Below are 20513 nucleotides of genomic sequence, written 5' to 3'. Positions count from 1 at the left end.
AGTATTTAAGAGAAGCAAACATTAACCAAAACACTCACAAGACAAAAGATCACTCTCTCACTAAGGCAAAAATGTCTCAGTTTCCTAACATCTTTCAAGTTGATTTCCAATCTGCCTTGAGCACCGAACACTATGAGGTGTACAAAGTGATCAAATCCCTGGAAGATACTGGTCTTCGGTACTTCCTGGATGATAAGCAGACTATATACTCTGAATCAGTCCTGGAATTCATGTATAATGCCAGGGTATTTAGAGTACTCCTCATTTCGATACTCACATCCAATCGAAAGTAGGAGGTATAGTCTTTGACTTCACCGAGAACGACTTCGCTAGGTGCTTCAGCTTACCGAAGCAAGGGCTAACAGATCTAAATGTTCCGGCCGATGTCAAGGCCGAAATATCCCTCGCCTTCGCACGTTCAAACGAACCGGTCGATGATCATGGCACTAAATCACTCCTGAGAGTTGAATATCAGCTCCTCAATGATGTGATAGGAAGAAGCATCTTGGGAAGAGATGTAACAAACACTTACTGCACAGCGGCCTTCAACATGATGGCAACCATCACCACCGGTACTCCGGTGAACTGGTCGAGGGTTCTGTTTGATGTCCTAATCTGGATGATTGGGGTGCGAACAGTTGGCCTGATTCCACAACTAAGCTGTCTACTAGTTGAACTTGGTGTTCCGACCTGTCCGGGCGAAGGTCTCAACCAGGCTCAAGTGCTGACCAAAGAGATAACCGACTCTTTCTATGAGCGGTCCGAGAGGGCTTGGAGGAGAAGAAACCGCCGCAACAACCCCAACTGTGTCGTCAACTCCCACGAACACTAAGTTATTCCTTCCTGCACCCGGTCATTTTGCTGCACGTACCGGGTGTATCTTTATCTAACATTATTATGATCTCTTCGGCTTTTCTTGTGTCTTTTCTCGGATTTATTTATGATTCCCTCGGTTTCTTTTGACTACTCTTCATTATGTTGGTGCATTAAATGAAAAGTAATACTTAATTAATGAGATAACCCCCAACCACCTGAACATTTACTATCCAACTAACTTGGTTACTTCTCAACTAATACCTACCTCGGGCTCCGCAATCAGCCTCTTCCCAATAAACCTTGGAAACATAAAGATTCTCTTCTCTAATAAAACAAAACTGACATCAAAGCTCATATTTTCCCTCCAAAACCGACCCTAAATAAAGGGCCATCCTCTACTCAACTCAACACATCCTAAAGCATAAAACACTCTTGAAATTTCTTGAACTCCATCTCTCTCTGCGAAATCGTAATCATGCCGAGCCGAACTTTGGGAAACTTCTTGAGCGTTGATTTCAACTCATGTATGGAAGAGTGGGACGGAAATCATAGAAAGGAGTTCATGTTTCACTCTCTCATTGCAACCGGTCTTCGACCCTTTCTCGAAGAGGCCGGTCCCATTCTCTTAGAGGATGTCAAGGCCTTCTTTCGAAGCGCTTGCATCAGGGGTAATTACATAGTCTCTACGGTAAGAGACCACACCTTCTGGCTTGATGAAGCCGAATTCGCTTCCCTATTCAACCTGCCCACGAAAGGGTTTTCTGATTTTCCGACTATAGAGGGACTTGCGGAATTTGAACACGCACTATACCTCTCGGCCACCATTGATCCGGTGGAAAACTATGGGTTAAAAACCCGACTTGCTAGTCACGGTTAACTCCTTCTTGAGATTGTGACTCGATCTATCCTATGTCAGTCACCGAATCAGCGGTACTCTAAAAACACTTACAACATAATGACTCACATTGTTGGCAAGACGGCCATCAACTGGTCAACGGTCATATTCCAAAACCTGAAGAACATGGTGCTGACCAAGAAAGGTCTCGGTTATGCACCTCACATAAGTAAGATGATTCTCAAGTACCGGCCAGAGTTTGGACCGGGTACACCGGCATCCCCTTCGAACATCCTTGACATGGATGCGGTGGAAGAGAAGTTCTCCAAAATGGTTTTTACATAAATTGTACTTTTCAATCTTATGTATGTCTGTTTTCGCACCGAACTATCTTTCGGTTCTCTTTCTGTATTGTTTCTTGAATACAATTCCATTTCAGTTTAAATGACCGAGTCTTCTAAATACCTTGAATATCTATCTAAGTAACCGGTTAACATTATCGAAATAACCGCGCCCTTATCCGGTCTCAAAGAATAACCGTTTAAACTCAAAAGATTGCAAAATTCTGCCTACTCATAATAACCGGTTAACTTTAGAAAACCGCAGCATCAATCGGTCTCAAAAGAAGATTGCGTCATCAATGGCGAAAGCAAAATGTTTGGAGGGAAATTTCCCGCCCAAAACTCCCGCCTCCTGGTTTACCGCCCACGGATTGGCGCCTATTCGCTTACCGCCTTAGGTTTCCCGCCCATGGTTTGCCGCCCATTCGGCTTGGAGGGAAATCTCCCGCCCAATGTTGATGGGACGGTTGGGTTTCCAAACCGTACCTATAAAAGGCGCTCTCGGCCATTTCTTTTCACTCTCACGCGAAACAGCTTTCTCTCTCTAAATTCTAAAAATCTCTCAAGCGGTTATCTGCTCTTATTCTCCTCAAACCTTCTCAACTCTCTAAGATGGGGCGCAACTCGGTCTTGTTCAAACACTTGACTCAAGTGGATTTCGAGGAAATCCGACAGAGAGGCACGCCTGCGGCAAAAGGGGTCATTGACCGGGTAGCCGAAGCCGGTCTGGAATACTTTTGCGGTCCCCATATTCTATATAAAGATGCGGTTGAAGAATTTTTCAACACCGCAATTCTCTTTGACGACAAGATCACCGCAACTGTGGGCGGTACTGAATTGGAGCTTACCGAGGAATCGGTGGCGGAGAGCCTGCACCTTCCAACAACCGGCCAAGATGCAACGGCGGACATAGAGCTCAAAACGTTTGAAGCAGCTTGCCAAATACTCTCGGCGACTAAGGAGCCGATAAAAGTATCCGGCAACAAAGCGACATTGCGACCGGAGTACATACCGATTTGTGATATCTTCACAAAAGCGGTTCAGGCAAGAGGAGGAAACTACAGCAGACTAACCAAGGACAAAATCAGGATGCTAGTCGGCCTGATAGAGGGCACAAAGGTGAACTGGGCGAAGGAAGTGTTCCACAATTTGAAGGAAATGGTGAAACCGGACTCAAACCGGTCATGGGGATACGCTGTTCCTCTCGGTAAAATCTTCCTTCACCATAACCTCAAAATCGGTCCCGGCGTCACCATCCCATCAAGAAGCCTGATACGATCCAAACAATTCCTGAAAAGGAAGCAACCGGCCCCCGGTTCCACAGGTGGCCGAAAGAAGACAACCGGCAAGAAATCGGCCCCGACGAAAGAAAAAGCCGAAAGCAAGGGGAAAGAGAAGATAGAATTCTTAGAACCACCACCGCAAACAGAGGAGGAAGAGTCGGCCTCCACATCTGAAAGAACCGGATCCGAAAAGACCGATGATGAAGAGCAGTCGGGCCAAAGTCCCGATAACGCCGGTTCGGGCGCACATCTTGAGACCGTCGAGGGCGGTGCAGAAAGCAGTGAAGAAGAGGAGGAGGAGGACGAACCGACAAAGGCTGATAAAATAGCGCGCAAACTCCTGAAGGTCATTGAACAGCGAGCTGATAAGGTTGGCGAAATATACCGGGAATGGCACGAGCACCGGTTCAGCAAACGTTATAGAGACATTCTACCGGACTTAAGCAACGAAGAATGTTTCCGAAGGCTGAGGGGAATTGAGGACATAATCATGGACCTCACAAAATCCGAAACTATCGACGAGGCCTTGGGGCGAACCTCCTTCCTACGACTGCGAGCGAGGCTACAGAAGCTAAACGTTCGGATCCGGAAAATTACGGAAAGGTTCGAAGAGGTAACATCGGAGGATACACTAACGTCCTTGGTGTTACAAAGGCTTGAGAAAGCGAGAAGAGAACTCATCCAAGAAATTGACCGGTTGGAGGAGATGCACAAACAAAGAGAAATACCGCTCTATACACCTCCACGGATCGATAAGAGTCCAGCTCACGGCCCAACACCTCCAAGGGCGAATCCGGCAACAAATGAAACCGATGAAGGGACGGAGACCCCTCTTACAACGCAACAACAAACTGAACAAACCGGGGCTTCCAAACCGGGCGTTACAAAAGAATGGGTCGAGAGCCTCTTTCAAGAATTTGAAGACTCGACGGTTAACCCACTAGAAGAAAAGATGCAGAGAACCGTTCGCTCGGCACTCAAGTTCGCCAACACTACAAGGCAGTTTTTGTCAAGAACAGAAGACCGGTTCTCAGAAATCGAAGATGATAAACAGGAAGAAGCGGTTCTGCGCAGCAAACACCTTAGGCGAACCGTGATTTTGGAAGATACGACCTCCGAGATGAAAGAGAACTTCGATCGGCTTCAAAGAGAGACCGATCAACGATTGACGGAGGTTACTGAGGACCTGGTCGGCACAACACTTGGACGGGTATCCGCACTTGAGAAGAAGAATGAGGGTCTCGAGGCCGAGCTCAAGGCGCTCACCGCACAAGTTGCCGAACTGCTCAATGCTAAGATAAATGCGGATGTCGCGGTCGTGGAGGCCAATGCTCGAGCGGCTCAGGAAGTCCAGGATGCGCTGGACAACGAGGCAAGAAAAGCGAAGGATCCGCTGCAACTCACCGAAGAGGAAGTAGCCGAACGCGAACGAAGAGCAATGGCTAAGTTTCCGGGCCTTGCAGAAAAGGTAGTCACCCAGCAACGAGAGGATGAAGAGTGGATAGAGAATGAAAGACAAAGGCTCGAAGGCTTTGCAAAAGCTAACGAGAAGAAAAAGGCGGCCTCGTCCGTTTCGGTTCCGGCAAAACGGAAAAGAGAATCCTCAAAGAAGGCTCAAGTGGCCGCCGACCTGCTGAATGTGGTAACTGACACGGTTATCGAGAGTATACCGGATCAGGCTACTCACGTCGAAGAAGAGGTTGAAGTGCACCTACATCGACGGCCCACAAGTCAACGAGTCTCCAGATCGGCCAGTCGACCGCAACCGATGAAGAAAAAAGCGGAACAAGGATCTGATGGCCAGCTATGACTTCTCGGACTCGGAATAGGGGCTCTCTTTTCTCTGACCTATGCTTGTCTTAGTATTTCTATATATTATTCTCTAATTTCGGTCATCCATCGTATATATATATATATAAAGTTATTTTTGAAACCGGCCTACTCTTGCAACTCTACTTGGTTTTGATAATTTTAAATAAAATAATCAAAAAGGGAGAAATTGATAAGATAAAAAGACAAGACTTTTCCAAAATTTCCAAAATTTTTCTCAAAATTTTTTCCAAATTTTTCGAAAAATTCTCCCAAGTTAGTTTCAAAAATCCGGTGAAATAAAAGAACCGGCCTACGTTTGCAAACTTACATTGTTTTGATAATTTTAAATAAAATAATCAAAAAGGGAGAAATTGATAGGATAAAATTAGACCGGTTCACAGAACTTAACATAAATAAACCTCTTATGCAAGAACAAGAAACCGGACCGGTCATACAAAAGAATCGGCTAAGAAAACTAGCCGGTCAAGTTACTAAACCGACCAAGAACACTTGGAACATGACCGCACAAAGAAAGGATCGACCAAAGCTTAAAACCGGAAACATCAGACAGCCGATCAGCCACAAGGCAGAGGAATAACCAGAAGTTGTCCGGTTAAACCCCTTACACCGGAAGCCATCCGGTTAAAGTCAAATGACCGACCAAGTACAAGAAGACAATTCGGGTATCTGTTGAAGATGATACCAAAGAAACAGACTGAACACTTCCATATCCATACAAGTCTGAGGAAAGCCTACAGGTTGCAGAAGACAATCCTACAGGATCTTTCCACTTCGGGATAAGTCAGAAAGGAGATCTTCCAAGTACAGACAACTGTCTAACAGACAGTGTCCACATTGAGTAAAAGACAAACCTAGCAGGTTTGTCTTACATACCGGAAGAACAGACTGGCAGGTCTGAGATTGACCGCCAGGTCTGAGGAGACGACCGCAGGGTCTGAATCATTAAACCTCTACACCTCTGCTCAACCAATCATATTCAAGGAAGTGAAATATGACCGTTGGCATACTTCACCTATAAAAGGGGCAGTTGAAGAAGAGTAAATGCGGGACAAGTGACTTAAGGGTGACACAGTGAACATTTAACTTACAAGTGATAAGAGTGTGTTCTCTCTCTAGAAGAGCCTCAGTGCTAAAGTTGAAGAGTGTGTTTTGCCATTTCGGTGCAAATTGTAAGAGTGTTATCAAGCAGAAAATAAGTCTTGATCGGATTGTACTTGTATTCCTTAGTGAATATCCTTCTCGTGGTTTCGAGAGGAAGGGGTGACGTAGGAGTTTCATCTCCGAACATCCATAAAACTCGTCTTGTCATTTACTTTTTGTCGGTTCCATTATCTAACCGATCCGTACCGCTCCAACTGACTTAACTTCATCTAAGCCGAATCACCAGGTTACCGAAACCGACCCACCATTTTCTTCAACCTTCATCATCCGAAACCGGTTCTGCCTATCATACAAGTGTGCTGCTTCAACTTGAAACAAACCTCTTCCGCGCTTGAACCTAGTTCAAGGGTTTGTGACAGTTTGTGTAGTATTGAAACCCCGGTGTTAATCTCTAACCGGATTAATCACCACCCTTTGAGTGAGAACCGCTAACCGGTCCAACCCCGGTCCTCCAGCGGCTATCTAGATCCTAACAATATTTAAGTGTGAAACTTGAGTTTTCTTGTAATATTTGGGAGATAAAAATGACAATTATAATCCGTCTTGCAATTTTTTATTCGAGTCATTTTTTTTTAATTTAACCGGTAGTTAACCAGAGACGGGGCATTGATAATATTTGTATTCCTCGTTAGGGTGTTCAATATTTAGTCTGAACTGAATATCCGATCGAATTATAATTCACCGAATTAAAATAAACGGAATTTGAATTTCATTTTTAGTTTTAGTTTTCGAATCGAATTTTAAATCAATTCGAATTCAAATACGACTTTCTATTTGATTTTTGAGTTGGGATCAACTCGAAAATCAAACCGAAAACCGAATTTATTTATTATTATTTATTTAATTATATATTTAATTATATAATTAAATACTTATATATTTTATTATATAATTAAATAATTATATATTTTATTAGATATTAAATTAGGTAAGTGGTTAACAATTAAAAATCTATAAGACTCTAATCCCTAAAATTTGTTGTTAGTGAAGGTAAAAGAAGTGTAAGTGCAATTATTGTAACTAGCATATATCCCGTGCATTTGCACGAAAATAATATTACGGTAAAATTTTTATGAGCGGATCAACCCACAATCCGACTCAAGTATCCATTTACTCTCACATATATCCAAATTAATCACAGCTCTCGACCCGGCAATCCGAACACTTTAAAAATTAAGCATCATTATATATATATATATTAGTTATTTAAAAAGTTGAACTTATATTGTTAAAATATTACGCATTTATAAATTTTGGGTTGAATTTAAAATGTAAAGTGTTATTAGCTTAGTTGGCTAAAATGTTGTACTTGTTTTGTTAGGTTGCAAGTTCAAATCATACTTATAGCATTTTTAGTTTTATTTTTAACCGTTTTAAGTTTATGAGCGGTCAACCCACAATCCGACCCAAGTATCCATTTACTCTCATATATATCCAAATTAACCACAGCTCTCGACCCGACAATCCGGACATTTTAAAAATTATGCATCATTATATATATATATAGATGTATGTGTGCTCAATATTTGATTTAAATTGAATATCTGACCGAATTCAATTTCAATATTCGGTTCGATTTTTAAATTTTCTTAAAAAATTAAAAATTTGAATAACTTGAATAACCCGAAACTGAACCAATGATTACCCTTAATCCTCGCCTCCGACCTCATTCACATTCCACTCCGAACACTATTAAATATATTGAATTATAAATATATTTATTTTTCAAATTTTATAAGAATTTTAAATTTATTTTTTATAATAATATGAATTTTTAATATATTATCATACATATTTTATAATCCAAGTAAAAACTTCTGAACTAGAAGGGATTGGAAGCAATGGATTTCCTGCCTCCATTTAAGAGCCGTCTAGACTCTAGACATTTGATATGTTAAAATTGAAAGTGAAGAATTGAGTATAAAAATTGAATGAAAATAATCACTGCCAGAATGTTGAAGGTAAGAAACCCTTGAAGTTGCCCTTCCTCTGCCATTGTTTCTCTGGAAATTGAGCTTCCCCTCCCGACTCCCGCCATGGAAGCTTCAGTGACTCCGTCCCTTCCTACAGCACCCGTTGCAGACCACTATACGGAGAGTATAAAAAAGAAGCTCCTTCAGAGAGGCGTTTACCCTACCCCTAAAATAATCCACACACTTCGAAAGAAAGAGCTCCAAAAATCGCTCCGCAAATCCAAGAAACTTCCCTCTTCTCAATTTCCTCCACTCAACGATTATCAGAAGCAAATCATAGCCGACGAAGCTCATTTCCAGGCTATAGAGGCCGAATACAAGGACTTCAGTAGGGAGATAGCCGCAAAAACGAAGGGAGACGAGAGGAGCGGTGCTTCGTTGGTGGGGAAGCCGTGGGAGAGGTTAGAGAAAACGAGATTAATAGAAATTTTGAGTGATAAGAGTGAATATCCTGGCGATAAACTGAAACCTGAGCATCTGAGAGAGCTTAGCCGCTTTCTGGAGAAGGATCGGGAGGATTTTAGGTGGCTGTTAGACGATGATATTGAGTTTGAAGAAGGTTGGTTGGAGAAGGAACAGTACAAATTTGAGCCAACGAGACGGCAGCGCAGCGAGGAGGAAACAATTCAGTTTCTTGTTGATAAGTTTGTTCACTATCCTTGTTTATTTCAAATTGTTTTTCATAAGTTCCTATAGAATACACCAGCTTACAAAGAGAATATTATGGTCGACATATTTCTTAAGGATTGGTTACATAAATGCTGAAGCAAGCTGTAGAATTCTAGCTATGTCATATCCAACTGGGACTTCTATGCATTGTATGAATAGTGTTAGGATAATGAAATTGATAATCTATATTCCACTAGGAATGAGACTGGACCTATGATCTTTCAGTCATTATCTGATAATGAGGGAGATTGTGATATCTGATCTCACACAGTGGCATCGAAGAGAGAAAATGAAAGTATGGGAGAATGATACTTTAATTACTACAACAGTCAACATGAATGGAATTATCATGAAGAACATAACCAGTTAGAAACAAGTCAACACAAAAACACTCAAGTCCCATTTGGGAACACTTTTTTCTGTCACATATCTCATCTGGATGTGAATCTATATCACTTTTGGAAACACAAATTAAAACACTGTATTGGCGTTTTTTCCTCAGGATCCAGATCCAGAAACATAAAGTTTATCCAATGATTTTGTTGATTACTGTAGGCTGAGTGCAACCAACCTTGGTGTGAAGGACTGGAGGTTTTCCAGAATGATGAGACAGTCGAGGCTTCAGTTTACTGAACACCAGTTGCTAAAAATTGTGGAGGATCTCGGGGTTAAAGGACAATGGAAGCACGCAATGTCTGTTGTAAATTGGACTTATAGCTCCAAGGATCTCAAACTTTTTAAAAGCAGGTGATATGTTTGCTTTGGTTCCTCTTAGATTGCACCAAGTGTCTGTTTGGTCAAAGTGGCTGCAGTTTACCTATTTCATGATTCTGTATAGGGTTTTATTGGCTTGGAATGCCTTGTTTGATGTGGGTTATTTGAGATTATTCCAAATAACCCACTATCCAATCTATCACCAATTCTCTCGTCACATTATTCAAATCTTCTGCTAAAATACTAAATTACCCTTAATTTATACTTTTATAATATTTTAAAATATTAAATAAAAGGTCATTTTGGTCATTTAACCTAAATAACCCACTTCTTATACCAAACAAGGTATTTGGAAATAAGCAATTGTTATTCAAATAACCCCAGATTAAACAAGGCCTAAACAGCTGTTGCAATTATAAGAGATGCAACAATGCTCCTATTTTTGTATTCATATTTGATAAATGCCAATTGATGATGGCTTCTTTTTCACATTGGGCAGTCAAAGTTATTATTATTTATTTTCATTATGTTTTTATCTGTTTGAGCACCAACAAGTGACATGTTTATCCATTAAGACAATGCTCTATTGTTGTTGTAGATTTGTATACACCAAACTCTTGTCAGTTCTTGGGAAAGCGAGGAGGCCTAATGAAGCACTTAAAATCTTCAACTTGATGAGTGTAATCAAAATTCTGAGATCTATATTGTTGACTTCCTTTCTTTAGGTTTGTATGATAAAATTTGTGTAGATGTATCCAACCTATGCAGGAAGATTGTCATATATATCCAGATATGGCAGCTTACCACAGTATTGCTGTTACACTTGGCCAATCTGGCTTTCTGAAGGAACTGCTACACATTATTGATTGCATGGAGCAAAAACCCTTGAAGAAGCTAAAAAATATGCATCGGAAGAATTGGGACCCCATCCTTCATCCCGATGTAGTGGTGTTTAATTCTGTAAGAGATCTCTATTTTCTTGGACAACTAAGATTATTTTCTATAGTTTCTCTCGACAACACTTTGTTATGTCAAGTGGTGTCCAGGTACTTAATGCCTGCATTCCTTCATGTCGATGGAAGGGTGTATCATGGGTGTTTAAACAATTGAGGATGAAAGGATTGAAACCCAATGGAGCAACATATGGACTAGCGATGAAGGTAACTGTTGGATCCTGGAAAATAGACTTAAAAGTATCTTAGTTAAATCTCATAATTGTAAGCAATAACTTCACTCACCTTAATTGCTTGATAAACCTCATTTAAATGATGCTGCACCTTTGTGCCTTAGAAATAGTCATATGTGTTTAATTCTTAAAGTGTGAAATCTTTGACTTTTTATTTTGTCATGCTATGTTTTAACTCTGGAAGAAACATCTATTCTATGTAGAAGTAGCTTTGAAGCAGTCAAAATGTTGTTTATCTACAAACAATTTTGTTAATTAATTAATTCTTAATAATTGGTAATCTGTTTATCTATGTTATATAATAAAGATTCTTATACTTGGAAATTTGAAATGAGATCAAAGATCGCTTATAAAAATGTTAACTTTTCTAGAACAAATATGACTTTACAACATGTGCGACGTGGGGGTTTCTTGACCTGATATAACGAGGTGACTCAAAAATAAGTCAAAAATTTATTTCTCATTTGATCTGAGAGGAGTTATTACTAATTACTTTTAGTTGATTTCGGATTTTAGACCTATAGAAGATCATTTAGTTTGGTTAATATTCACAAGTAACTCCAATTAGAGCTATAAAAGATGATTATAATATTCAAACTGGGAGTTATTCCACTGTTTTTTAACCCAATCCAATCCAATGCAATCCAAAATTTTAAAATAGTTTGGGTTAGGAATACCTGGAATAGTAAAAGCTATATCTGTAGTGTTCTTTTTATAGATTTTTTAATATATTTATTAATTTCCAAAACAGAGTTTTTAAAGTAAAGTAATTTAGAAGTCTGAGTTTTAAACCAATCCATGTAGAGCTAGGTATTGGATTTTAATGGATTGGGTTAGAACTCAACATATACTAATTATGATTTGAATTGGGCTAGAAAATATGATTTGACTATTTAAATCATAAGTGTGGATTAGTCTTACAGGGGCTTCTTGTTGATAGGTAATGTTGCTATCTGGAAAATATGACCTTGTCCATGAGCTCTTTGGGAAAATGAGAAGAAGTGGAGAAGCCCTGAAGTCACAGGCACTCTCTTACAAAAGTATTGAATTTTTCTGTTTTATCTCTAAGGCTGCAAGTGCACCATAAAACTCTTTACCCTACTTTTCAGTTGTTGTCAGTGCCCTTTGGAAGGAGAATAAAATAGTTGAAGCTATTGAAGCTGTGAGAAATATGGAGGAAAGGGGCGTGGTTGGGACAGCTTGTGTCTATTATGAACTTGCCTGTTGTCTATGCAATAATGGGAGATGGCAAGAAGCTATGAGGGAGGTTAGTTGTTCTTATATTCGTCTCTTTCATGCCTATGTGTTATGAGAGATTGGTTCATTTGGGAACACTTTATGGAGATCTGAATCCAGATAAAATACCATCTATAAATATTTGAATCTGTCTCTGACTAAGTTCTGTTTCCAAACGTGATATCATCTGAAGCCACATCCATATGAGATTTGACCGTAAAAAGGGTTTCCAAATGCTCCGGGAACGGGGTGCAGAATTGGATTCGCCAATATTGAATGCACTTGTATAAATGCCATCTAGAAACTACCTTTTTCTAGCATTAGTATGGAATTGCATTTTGTTTTATTAGAAAATAGATATTTGGAAGTTTGATTTTTCCTCCTTGTATGATTACATTTTGTTTGATTAATCCAAATAACCCCTTATCTCATCATCGAAATGATTCAAATCAACTAGAGTATTAAAATACATTTTTTTATTAATTCACTATATCATTCACAGGGCAGTCTTGTGTTTTCACCTACAGATCAACGGACAGACTTATCTTTTCACTTATAGTTCAAAGGGCATATTGGACAATATGCAAACACAAAATATAATCATCTCATATCCGGATTCATTGAAAGAAACCCCTTTTGACAAGGGATGTGAGATAATCGGGTTTTTTGTGCGTGTATTGTCCAATATGCCTTTTGTGCGTTTTTTTTCTTTTCAAAAATACTATTTTTTAAAAATCAATTCCTCAAACAAGCTCTTAATGATTTGTCCTTGGGTCAATAATGAATCAACTTTCACCAATGTCACCCGAAAACTACCATTAGCACCTCTAAGAGAGCTAAATGTTTAGAAGTTCCTATAATGAATATTTTTTTTTCATGTATGCAGATTGAGAAGATGAAAAAACTTCCTCGATCCATGCCTTTGGTGGGTGTTTTCACTGGCATGATAAAGGCTTCATTGTACGGAGGACATGTGAATGATTGCATATCTATTTTTGAAATGATAAGAGTGAAATGGCCAATAAACATTGGTATTATTAATATAATGCTTAAAGTTTATGGCCAGAATGATATGTTCTCAAAGGCGAAGGAGTTATTTGAAAAGACCAAGAAAGGGGAATATTATTCAAACAGCTACTTAAATGGAACTACTACTACTACTTCTATTGTCCTAGAAGGCTATAGTTACATCTTAATGCTCAAGGCATCTGCTAATGCTCATCAATGGGAATACTTTGAGTATGTCTACAGGGATATGGCTTTGGTTGGATATCATCTTGATCAAACCAAACACGATCTCATGTTAGTGGAAGCATCGCGAGCTGGAAAAGTATGTTAAACATCCTTTTTTTTAATTTTGTATTCACATCAAACAAGGCATTAACCTATTCAACAAAAGATCTAAACCGATTAAGGTAAGCATAAAAGATAAGAAATACATTAAAATGTCGGACTCTCAGATTTGTCCAATCAACACAAATGAGAAAAGGTTATTGACCGAGGTATATCTCAGGTTTGATTCTCACAAAGATCACCTTAAATCCTGATCTCTTAAGTCAGTATCCATCCTCCATTCTTTGCACATGAACTAGTTAACTTATTGTTCGTGTATTAATGCCATGTTATAGAACGTCATAATTGCTTTCCAGATTGCTCTAACAATGTTTGTTTCACATCCTTCTGTTGCAGCCACACTTGCTGGAGCATACCTTTGACAAAATCATGGAAAACGGTGAAATTCCCCGTCAATCATTTTTCACCGAACTTATATGTCAAGCAACAACTCATCGTGATTATCATAGAGTCATTACCCTTCTCAGTGCCATGGCTTATGCTCCTTGGCAAGTTAGTGAAGACAAGTGGAAACATTTTCTCGAAGAAAACCACGATCGACTATACAAGGATGTTCTTTCAGAACTGTTATTGGCTCTTCATGATCAAGATTTGCCTATGGAATCAACCGTGTCAAATTTCTTAACATCGTTATCGTCTGTATGTGTAACTACTGACTTTTCGAAAGGTCATGAAGATGCACCTCCTGTTCCTGTTCTTGCTGAAACTGTAGCTTGCAACATATTATTATCCGATGATGATGATGATGATGATGATATGATGATGCTTGGATTTTCGGGTATGGATAGTGATTACGAGACTGATGATGAAACAGACTTCGATGATAGTGTTTATTCAGAAAAGGAAACTAATGTACCTTCTGCGAACGAGATTCTTGAGGTTTGGAAGGAGAACAGGAAAACAGATGGTTTTCCCTTGTACCGGTAACAGAGAATGTTCAAAAAGGGCATTATTGGTATTTTTTTTGGTTTAATATAAAATCAAAATGAGAAACTTCCAAATTGAGAGAGATAGTGACCGGTTAGGTTTAGAATTTATATGTAATCTTTGTCCGGCTGGGCCCTTAAATTAAATAAAATCTTTCAACTTCTTGTTTTATGATTCTCTTCTAAGAATTAGGGTTTGTAGTATTTTTTGAATTTGATGTATAGTTAGTTGTATGTTGTTCAATGAAAATAAATCTACAAAATGTGGTGAATGTCTCCTTCCCTGTTTTTCTTCTTATTTGTGTTTCTTTTAGAATATTCAAATTGTGTAGCTAGGTTCACATTCAGCTTAGTTGATTCTATTTTTTTTTTTCAATTATCCAAAACAAAATCGAATTGTTTGGGGTTGAGATTGAACTACAATTCAATTAATTGTCATGTTGGGTTTTAATTGTTGAATGTTAGATAAATTTTGATTTAGAAAATGAATGTTTTTAGTTTGGATAAATATCAAAAGTAAAATAATTGATTATGTTTTTCTCTTTATTATTATCTAGTCTCTAATAATTCATTAAATTAAAATTATTACATAAATCAAACCATTTTTAATTCTAAATAAATAAGGTGATAAATTCACTTAAATGTATTAATATATAATGATAAAATAAAAAATAAAAAATAATAATTTAAAATAAAAAATATTTTAATATTTTGATTAATAAATTAAAAAATAGGAAAGAAAAAGGGAGACAAGATAATGAAATAATATTTTTTTTTATTTTTTTACATTTAATCAATTTGAACAAAAATACATAACTAAACGTTGAAATCAATAATAAAAAATCTCACACCGAAATAGTTTATACAAATAAAAAATTAATTATATTCCCTTGTCAAAATTATTATTAAATAATACCATTTAAATAATATTTTTAATATAAAAAATTATGATCTTTCCTTTCAACTTTAGAGAGAAATCGAACTTGACAACTCCACTTAAACTATCATTAATATAATCTTATGAAAAGTCGTTCAATTACTATTAGATTCCCTTACACCTAAGACTGATAAAGTTATAATAGACTTACAAAAGTAAAAAAAATAAATTGAATTGGAGACTCGAAAAAAATGAAAAAAAAAATGTAATTAAAGATGATCGGATAAAAAAAAGAACTAATATAACTATTATTATTTTTAACCGTACAATTTCTATGTAGATTCGTCTTTGTTTACACCCACACTTTCGTTAGCTTTGACAGGTTTCTTTTTTTGAACTAGCTTGTAGATTTATGTAAAATCGAAAGTCTCTTTTCCTCGGAAGTCTATCCCTAGTCTTATTTTGCTATATTTCTTTCAAAGCACGCTATATTTTAACAAAATATTGAGGCATTTATTAAAATCTATGTAGAATTTGCATACTTGTCCCACACCTTTCCTTTCTCAGCTCAATATATATTACATAGTCTCTTTCAACCAATTTGGTTGGATCCAAACTTTTATATTAACTTACTCATACTTAAGTCAAAGAAACTATTGTTATATCACCATTTAACTGCAAGAAGTTGTTGATGTTCTAACTAAAGCCTTCCATCTTCGATAAGTTTCCAGAAGAACCATCACCTAATTAAAATGACAAAGGAAATAGAACCAAACAAAAAAATAAAATGAGCTTTGATTCGCAAAATAAAATACGCGTAGTTTATTTATTTACCTGACATAGGTCTGCTACAAATTCCATTGTTAATGTCATCATCATCAATCCTTAGGGTACTCATCTTCATCATCATCCTTCATGTACTTTTCCTGTACTGCAGCAGTTGTGAAAGCTGCTTTGTTAAGCAAAACAAGTGATACCCTCTTTTGAAGTGTTTCAACAAATTCAACACACAAAAAAAACAGCTCAATGTAATGGCCCTTTTGGAATCCAATAAATCTCATGTGATCCACATTCAGATGAGATATCTAACGAAATAAATTATTTCAAAATATCTAGCATTTGTATCTCTTTCAAATCACTTAAAGACATTGAAATTGGAGGTGATGGCTTGTACTAGCATAATCCAGGGAATAAATCTAATCTAGAAGAAGGCAAAAAGTGGTAAGTCTTGAGCTCAAGAGGTTCAGTTCGATCCCAATAAAAGCACCAACTTGATTGAAGTTGGGTCATGGTGGTGGGATAATGAGCTTTGAACTCAAAATGTTGAATTCTCAAGTTTGATTCCTACTGAAAGCATGGTACATTCTCATTTAGCTCAGTGGTAGAGTGCAAGAACTCATATACATGATGTCATGGGTTCAAGTCTTCATATCTGGATCATTTCAATAAAAAAGAAAGAGAGCATGTAAAGTTAAAAAGTAGACTTGAGATAAGGATATCTGTAGTAGTCCCAATCAAGAGGACCAACAGCAATTTTGCTGAACTCAACTGCACTGGTATCAATGCCTGCAAATATATAACCATTGCTTTTGTCTATAAGTTTGACAAGGTTACCCACACTTTCTTTGTCCTGAAAAGCCAGTTATCAAATAAAGATTATGTAAATGCAATTTCTTTACAAAATTAAACACAATAGACTACTGGAAATAAATGATTCAGACATGCCTGAATATCCAAAGTTGTAAAATTAACCAGGCCATAGTCTTCTATGACATCACAAAGCTCCTTCGTAAGTTTCCTGCATATAGATTAAATGAAATAATAGTTATTGTAAAAAATATTTGTCGGACTAGCACAATTTCAATGATTACAGTTTCTCTTGTTTATTGAAATTAGAGGAGGGAAATTATGTGTATTGATGTAAGTTTGATGAGAAGTGCAACAGCTTTTGCACCTCTACTTCAATTTATATGTTGGTCCAAAAGGAGGCTTTACGAAATATATAACTAGAGTGAAGATTTGGAAACAGTTTCTAATTCTGTTTTTGTAACTGGATGCAGATCTATATGAGAAACAACCAATAAAATTTATTTATGAATCTGTTTTTGTATATGAATCCAAATCTTGTCTTAGACTAAATTTAGTTTCCAAATATTTCTCTATCCCCATAGAGAAACGAAAAAAAAAATTGTTTCCAAATGGGGCTATTATACTCCACTAGACCTTAAGAGGACATAATTGAGATAGTTTTGGGGAAACAATTTTAAACATATTGTAAGGTGGAATTTCTTATAATTCTACTCCATACAAACAAATTGCTTTTATATTCCCACCAAAGGTAGCTCACGTGGTAAGTGTGACTCTAAGGTCTCAAGTTTGATTCCTACTTAAGAACTTTTGATTTAAGTTGGGGTTCATGGTGGTGGATGTTGTGTTAGCCTCCCGATCTCAAAAAGTGAAAAACAGAAACAAAAAAAAGCTTCTATGTCAAACTATGTTACATGACTTAAAGAACTATTAGATCATTTTTTACCAGCAAAATAAATAGTTAAGTAACTTAACACAAGAGTTAATTATCTCATATAAACGAGAGAAAAGTGTACGCTTATTCCCATCTGAATTGCCAGCAACAGATACTAATACTGCATAGAAGAAGTATGTACAGTTTAGATAAACTATTTCTTGAGAAGTTCATCAATCAACCTGTATTTAGCAGAGCGTGGATCCTGATCCAGATGATTTTGCAAGTAAGATAAATCTTGCACATCAGTGTAGAATTCAAGATTAAAAGCTGCAGAGCAGAAATGGATTCAAAGATTAAATAAGAGCACATGTTCACCAAAAAGGTAAGAAGATAATTATTGGTATTAGGTTGCATCTTATCAAAGTGAAAATTAAGTGTTGAAACAATACTGAAGTTTTCAGTGCCGGAAGAGTCAAGTATCTAAAATACAAATTATGAATAAACCAATGAAAATATCTAAATTTTAAATACTTGGTATTGTAAGGTATTGTAAGTTGATTTGATGAAATGTACGACTAATGTGAGAAAAGTATTTAAAGACTATTTTACTCTTAATATAATGCAAGTTGATTAATTTTCAGGGTGAAAGCTAGATTTTATAGTTGAATTTTATTCGCTTAATTTGAGATAAATCTAACATTGAAATGATTTGAAGTAACAATTATCAAATAATTAAATTCAAATATGCATTTAAATGATTATGTGAAACATAACTAGACTTATTTTTTTTTGTTTATTGGCAATGGAGATCTCTCTTTATATGTAATTGAAAGTTGTAACATCACACAATCTTTTAATAAAGCAATCAAAGGTACGAGAGTTTTAGTGAATATAGGAAGTTTTATTTGTAATTAATAAAGTGAAGGAACCTCATAGAACATCAGGTCCTCCAACTTTATATTATATGTAGTATAGTTATTCATACCAAGTTTTCCGTAGCTTTCGATGAGATCAATTTTAGAGAGAACATTAATGTGGGGAAGCTCCAGATGCATCATTGTTGAAAGGGAGAGAATCAATGCGCTCACGTATTTCCCAGGATCACTACAAAGGTGTGCATCTACCAAATGAAGAGCAGTCAACTGCATAACAACAGAATGATAAACTTAAAATTCTAGTGTGCATGGTAACAAATTTACTGAAATGTATTAAAAATGAAAATTGCAAATGGTCATAAACAAAGGAGTTTCTCATACCCGAAGTTTCAACTTCTTTACAAGCTTGTCAATAACCTTCTTAGCATTTGAATGAAGAAAAAACAATTCCACTTGGCCAGGGAAATCGAAAATCAGATAGTGATCTGTACAGGAAGAATTTTTTGTATTAGAAATGTTTATCAACCACCAATACATCATTATAGGGCTAATGATAGCATAAATCAATAATAAGGCTATGTTTGGTTAGTGAGTACTTGGAATTAGAAATCAGGGTCCAACTCCAAATCCTTTATTTGTTTGATGACTTAAAATAAGTAATTGAAATGGAAATATAATTCCAATGGAATTGAATTTATATGATTTCTTATGTTTTAATTTCATCCTTCACATTTGGAATCAAAATTCCAATTCTTGTAAATTATAATTATAATTCGAATTATACAAAACCAATCACAGCGTAAGGAAAATCATAGGAGGGGAAATACAAGAAAAGCACAAAATCCAAAATGATCTCCACTAACTTAATAAGGATCTAACCTTTCAAAAGAGGTTTCAATTTGGATGCTAACCAGTCGATGTTCTTCTCCAAGAAATCCATGCAATAGACAAGACCTAGTCAAGACATAACCGAGAAAATAAGGAGACGTGTCAACAAAACAAAAATGGTGGTTCAAAAGAATCTCCCTTTCACTTCAGGATAAATGTGGGGAGGAAAAAAAGATTTAACCTCCATTTGGACCAAGAGATTGTTCATCCATCACATCACTCAACTTAACAAGGTCCTCAATATTAATGGCACATTCATACCTACAAATCATGGTCAAGAAAAAACAGAAAATTCAAATACGCAAAAACTCAAAAACATCAAACAATAGTCTACTACAAGCTCATAGTTGGGGAGCATACGGTAGTGAATCATTTGCAGGATCAAGATTGATAACAGCAACTTTCCTGCAGAAGATTTTAAACCAGTGAATATACTACTGAGCGTGCAAATAGAGTACAAAACTGAAGGCATAATATCGTTAAAATTAAATGTGAATCACAGAAAGGAGCATAGCATAAAGGGAGCGAATAATTGACCTTCCTATAAGCCGGAGAAACTGAGACATGCCATTGCAATAAGTAGTCTTCCCAGAGCCCGGTGGACCTATTACCACTTGACCAAACACCATCCTCGAGAGATTCGTTCTTCAATTCAGAGAGAACAGAATTCCGAAGTCGAAGAAAGTGCCGCAACTTGCAACGTAAGCTAATCAAATAGTGAATCAAGGTAAATCATGATTTTGATGCGATTGAAGAGAAAATCGACGAGATAACATGTATATGAAATATATAAACCAAAGTTAAACCACATGGAGAAGCAAGAATTAGAGTAGCGGTTTAGGGTTTTTAAAGAGAGGTAGTAGAAACAATTAAACCCTTCAATTAATATTACGTACAAATTTCACTCTATTCTTATGGAGAGAGAGAGAGGAAGATACCTAATTTATTGAGTCATTTCGGGCGAGAAATATATTTAACATTTTGTACTGTTTTTACTTTGGAGATTGTTTAACTACCTTCCCGTTCCATTCGATTTAATTTTTTTTCTTTTTCGGGAAACCATTTATACCATATTTTCTAAAA

The 20513-nt window shown here is 36.8% G+C and overlaps 2 protein-coding genes across 2 annotated transcripts; one reads left to right on the top strand and one right to left on the bottom strand.

The window, feature by feature from the left end:
* The first annotated feature begins 8185 nt into the window (after window positions 1–8185).
* LOC124914144 (pentatricopeptide repeat-containing protein At5g67570, chloroplastic) lies at window positions 8186–14512 on the top strand. The gene is made up of 9 exons (XM_047454633.1): window positions 8186–8886; window positions 9467–9658; window positions 10224–10305; window positions 10394–10585; window positions 10672–10785; window positions 11752–11851; window positions 11921–12078; window positions 12934–13377; window positions 13737–14512. The coding sequence occupies exons 1-9, from the start codon at window positions 8306–8308 to the stop codon at window positions 14325–14327; spliced, it is 2454 nt and encodes an 817-aa protein (XP_047310589.1). The 5' UTR covers window positions 8186–8305; the 3' UTR covers window positions 14328–14512.
* A 1182-nt stretch (window positions 14513–15694) lies between these two features.
* Window positions 15695–20240, bottom strand: LOC124914928 (GPN-loop GTPase QQT1-like). Its single transcript, XM_047455562.1, has 11 exons — window positions 19968–20240; window positions 19791–19835; window positions 19612–19691; window positions 19422–19496; window positions 18924–19027; window positions 18653–18809; window positions 17907–17994; window positions 16929–17001; window positions 16703–16833; window positions 16038–16145; window positions 15695–15946 (listed from the first exon to the last, which is right to left on the bottom strand). The coding sequence occupies exons 1-10, from the start codon at window positions 20057–20059 to the stop codon at window positions 16082–16084; spliced, it is 909 nt and encodes a 302-aa protein (XP_047311518.1). The 5' UTR covers window positions 20060–20240; the 3' UTR covers window positions 15695–15946; window positions 16038–16081.
* Between the last annotated feature and the right edge of the window lie 273 nt (window positions 20241–20513).

This window comes from Impatiens glandulifera, chromosome 9, assembly GCF_907164915.1.
Source record: "Impatiens glandulifera chromosome 9, dImpGla2.1, whole genome shotgun sequence".
Lineage (NCBI taxonomy): Eukaryota > Viridiplantae > Streptophyta > Magnoliopsida > Ericales > Balsaminaceae > Impatiens > Impatiens glandulifera.
The sequence above is the reverse complement of the archived record's forward strand: the minus strand, read 5'-3'. Positions and strand labels throughout refer to the sequence as shown.